This window comes from Alligator sinensis, unplaced genomic scaffold (genome assembly GCF_000455745.1).
Source record: "Alligator sinensis unplaced genomic scaffold, ASM45574v1 scaffold128_1, whole genome shotgun sequence".
Taxonomy (NCBI): Eukaryota; Metazoa; Chordata; order Crocodylia; family Alligatoridae; genus Alligator; species Alligator sinensis.
The window spans coordinates 511,371-515,765 of NW_005842968.1; the positions used below are offsets into that span (position 1 = coordinate 511,371).

Consider the following 4,395-nt stretch of genomic DNA (forward strand, 5'->3'; position numbering starts at 1 on the left):
CACGTGACCTCCCCCCTCCTCACCCAGGTCAAATACCACCAGCCTCGGCAGCACCCCCATGTCCCCGCCGGCACCCACGTGACTATCGAGACGCCGGGCTAGAGCGTCCTCGGCGCTGCCTGTCCTTAAAGGGCCCGCGGCCCCGGATCACCTCCCCAGTTGGCCCCACCTCAAAGCCGGCTGCATCTCAGAGCGCGGTCCTGAATAACGCCCCCCACCCGAAGGGGCTGCATCGGAGTAGCAGGGAGCGCGGGCCCGTGTGAATAAGCTCCCCCCAACCTACTCCACCCTAGAGCCAGCCTCAGCAGCACTGGCTGTGGGTGGCCCTGTATGACCCAGCACCAAGTGCCCCAGCCCAGAGGCACTATTGTCGTTCCTCTTATAATTTTACAGTTTGGAACCTTGGGCCACCCCCGTTAGGTGGCCGTCCGTGTTGCTGGCACCCGGCGGGTTGCCGGGCAGGTCTTTCCTTGGAACCATGGACAAAACAGAAAAAAAATTCTTCGGGGGCCGCCACTGTACCTGAAGTAAGGCGGCTGGGCTCCCGATCTTTACGCAAAAAATTACGTGGGACAACTCATAAGAAAACAGGGTGTGTGTGCAGGGTCAAAGGTTCAAAACAAGTGCTCCCCCGGGGGTCAGTGAGCAGAGCACCCCGGACAGCGCCCACCGGCCGGCAAACTGCTTCAGCTGGCCGGCGGCTACTGCCCAGCGGTGCTCCGCTCGGAGGCGCACGCGAAGGACACCTAGGAAAAACGCCCCGAGGTCACCGGGGGCCTTGCCGGCCAGAGCCTCCTGCCTGGATCGCCAGATGACGAGCTTGGCGAGAGCCAGGAGGAGGTTGACCAGTAGGTCCCGGGCCTTGGTGGGGCGGCCCAGAGGCAGCTGCACCCCAGCCCGGGGGGAGGGCTGTATAACCCTCTCAATGTACCCCATGTCAGTCAGACATCTCAGGGCTGGGGCATGTATAACACACCCCAGAGCCAGCCACATCTCAGAAGCCAGTGGAGGGACTGTACATCCCCCAACTCTGCTCCACCCCAGAGCCAACCACATCCCTGCACTGGGTGGGGCCTGTATAACCCCCGATGTGCCCCACCTCAGAGCCAGCTGCACCTCAGGGTAAAGGGGAAGCTGTATAAACACCTCCCCCAGAAGTGGCTGCATTGCAGCAGCAGGTAATGAGATCCCCACATGAACCCCCACAACATGCCCTGCCCCATAGCCAGCTGCACCACACCATGGGCATTAAACACTCCCATGAGCCCCACCCCAGTGGTGGCTGCATCTTAGGATGGGGTTGTGGGGGCCTGTATATTCCCCCTCATTTGCCCCACCCCAGAGCCAGCCACATCTCAGGGTGGAATGAGGTGGGGCCTGTATAAAGAGCCCCACCCCAGTACCGGCTTCAACTTAGTGCTTGGTGGGGACTACAGAAAGCCCTACCCCAAAGCCAGGTGCATCTCAGGGCAGCTGTATAATCATCACCTACACTGAGCCCACCCCAGAGGTGGCTGCATCTCATGGCCAGGTACGGTGGGCTATGTAACCCACTCCACCCGAGCTAGCTACATATCAAGGCTGTGTGTGTGTTTCAGGGGGAAAGTGAATAGCACCCCCCACCCCAGCACCAACTGCATCTCAGCTGGGTGGAAGGAGCCTCCATATTCCACTCCTCCAAAGTGTCCCACCCCAGAGCCAGCTGCATCTTGGTGCTGGATGGGGGAGCCCTGCGTAACACCACTACACCCTACCCAGAGATGGCTGCACCTCAGGGCCAGATTTCATAGACATTAGGGCTGGAAGGGACCTCAAAAGACAAAGTCCAGCCTCCTGCCCCAGGATCCCAGCAAGATAAGCGACCAAATGTTTTTTGAAAGAGTCCACAGTAGGTGCCTGCACCACCTCTGGAGGGAGCCTATTCCAGGCCTTGGGGGCTCGGACAGTAAAGGAGTTTTTCCTAAGCTTAAAACAGTCTTGGAAGAGTTTGCGACTGTTGGTCCTTGTTATCCCTTGGAGTGCTCTGGTGGACAATCCCCCAGATCCTGATGCACACCCCTTATGTACTTATAGGCTGCCACCAGGGCACCCCTGAGCCTGTTTTTTTCCAGGCTGAAGTGTCCCATAGCTCTCAGCCTCTCTTTATAAGGCCTGTTCTCCTGCCCTCGGACCATGCATGCGGCTCTCCTCTGGACTCTGAAGCTTCTCCACATCCTTCTTGAATTGTGAAGCCCAGAACTGGATGCAGTACTCCAGCTGCGGCCTCACCAAGGCAAGTACAGTGGAAGGATGACATCCTGAGATTTACTTGAGAAGCATCTATGGATGCAAGTCAGAGTTTTGTTCGCTTTACTAGCTGTGATATTGCATTGGTGGCTCATGTTCATCTTGTGGTCAATCATGACCCCCAAGTCTCTTTCAGCTGCGATGCTGGCAAGCGTAGCTGAATAGCACCCCCAAATATGCTCCACCCCAGAGCCAGCTGCATTCAGCTGCTGGATGTCGGGGCCTGTATAAACGGCCAACATGCCCCAACCCAGAGCCAGCCACATCTCTAACCAGGCTGGGGGGCCAGTATATCCCCCCTACCATATGCTGCACCCTAGAGCCAGCTGCATCTTTTCAGCCTCAACATGCCTCACCCCAGAGGTGACTGCAGGTTGTGGGGTCTCTGGGTGACCACCTCCTTCTCCCTTCCCAGCACACAAGGGAGCTTGGTGTTGCTGGCCTGTTCCACCCCAGAATCAGCAGCATCCCAGCCACGCAGACACCTTTATTCAAACACATTGAGGGAGACATGAAGTGGGGGAGGGGGCTGAGTGATGGAGCATGGGGGCTGGGGAAGGGCCTGGTTTACATCCAGATGCCCACCCCCCCACCCCCCCAGGGCAGGAGTGAGACTCCCAACCATGGAGCCAGTGTCCTCAGTAAGAGTCCGTGGGATATGTAGGGGAAGAGGCAAGGCATGGCCAGTCTAGCAGGGGTGGGGGGAGGGGGGGGGGTCAGTGCTTTTGGGGAGACAGGAGGGGACCCGATCATCGTAGCCCCCCACCACGCAGGGCCAGCACCAGGTGCAGCACGGATCCCCCCTGGATCTTGTAGTCAGCGGCCGTCTTCTCGTCGTTCCTGCCAGACAGACAGACAGGGGTTAGGCAGGGGCCCAGACCCCAGGGTTCCCTCTGATAGCATGGAGGGGCGGGAAGCCAGGATGTCTGGGCTCGCTCTCAGCTCTACAAGGGGAGTGGGGCCTGGAAGCCCGGATGCTTGGGTCCTATTCCACCTTATACTGGATGGAGGGGCATGGGGGACGGCAACCTTTTTGGCAAGCAGGCCACCCACTAAAGCTCCTAGAGAACTTCAATCCAGCCTGATCCACTGCTCTGCTCTCTGTTCTGTGCCCCCGGTCCCATTTGCTACTCTGCTTTCAGCTCCCTGCCCTGCATTTGTCTCCACCTGCTGCTGTTCACTGCCCTGTGCCCCCTGACCCACCCACTGCTCTGCTTTTGGCTCCCTGCCCCATGTCCCTGGTCCCATCTACAGCTCTGCTCTCTGCCACCTGCTCCGTGACCCTGCGCCATCCACTGCTCTGCCTTCTGCTCCCTGCCCTATCCACAGCTGTATTCTTGGCTTCCTGCCCCACACGCTGCCTGCTTTCAGACTGCAGTCCCTCTCTATCCCACAATATGCCAGGCCTACCCCCCACCACTCACATCTGTTTGCCACTGTAGATGAGGCGCTGCTGCTGTGGTGGGATGCCCTCCTTCTCTTCCACCCGCTCCTTTATCCGCTCCACCTGGGCATAGACAGAGACAGGCAGACAGACAGACAAACAGGGGCTGCAGGAAGGGTGCCATCCCCAAGCCATCACCCCTCCTGCCCCAGGGGATTCTGGGAGGGAAGGAAGGGGGCTGGGCTGCACCTAGAGACACTGGGTGTGAGGATGCTGCCCTGGGGAATTCTGGGAGCAAGAGGCAAAGCTGAGCTGGGCTCTCCTGGTCGAGGTCTCTGCCCCAGGGGCTTCTGAGGAAAGGGGTCAGACGCCGAGAATGGATACCCTGCCTGGGGTCCTTGGTCTCTGTCCCAGGGGCTTCTGGGAGGGGTTCCCCCCCAACACTGTGCCCCGCCACCCACCCTGCCACCAGTACCTTGTCTGTGGGCTCAATGTCAATCTCAATCTCTTTCCCAGTCAGTGTCTGCCACAGAAAAAGGGGAGGACTTGTTAGCAACTACCTCCCAGGATGCCCCAGGTTAGGTGACCCCCTTCCCATGATGCACTGGGGTGGAAGACCCCACCCCCACCCCTATCTACCTTCCCTCAAGATCCTGCTCACTACACATCCTACAATGCATAGACTACCACACTCCCAAAGTGCACTGGGGCAGAGACCCCCCCCC

General features: G+C 59.1%; 2 protein-coding genes across 3 annotated transcripts in view; both read right to left on the bottom strand.

The window, feature by feature from the left end:
* MDP1 (magnesium dependent phosphatase 1) overlaps positions 1–355 on the bottom strand; it is a 4,117-nt gene extending 3,762 nt beyond the window's left edge. Inside the window, 1 exon segment of the mRNA XM_014526188.2 lies at positions 24–355. Coding sequence (XP_014381674.2) covers positions 24–60 — 37 coding nt within the window. The 5' untranslated portion in view covers positions 61–355.
* A 2,231-nt stretch (positions 356–2,586) lies between these two features.
* NEDD8 (neural precursor cell expressed, developmentally down-regulated 8) overlaps positions 2,587–4,395 on the bottom strand; it is a 3,271-nt gene continuing 1,462 nt past the window's right edge. The window contains exons 2-5 of one of the 2 annotated variants that reach the window (XM_025192796.1): positions 4,146–4,193; positions 3,920–4,020; positions 3,711–3,836; positions 2,587–3,126 (exon numbers count right to left, since the gene is read on the bottom strand). In XM_025192796.1, the coding sequence (XP_025048581.1) occupies positions 3,036–3,126; positions 3,711–3,836; positions 3,920–4,020; positions 4,146–4,193 (366 nt within the window). In that variant the 3' untranslated portion in view covers positions 2,587–3,035. The remainder of the gene's footprint in view (positions 3,127–3,710; positions 3,837–3,919; positions 4,021–4,145; positions 4,194–4,395) is intronic. The other variant, XM_006036513.3, reaches the window with a different exon arrangement.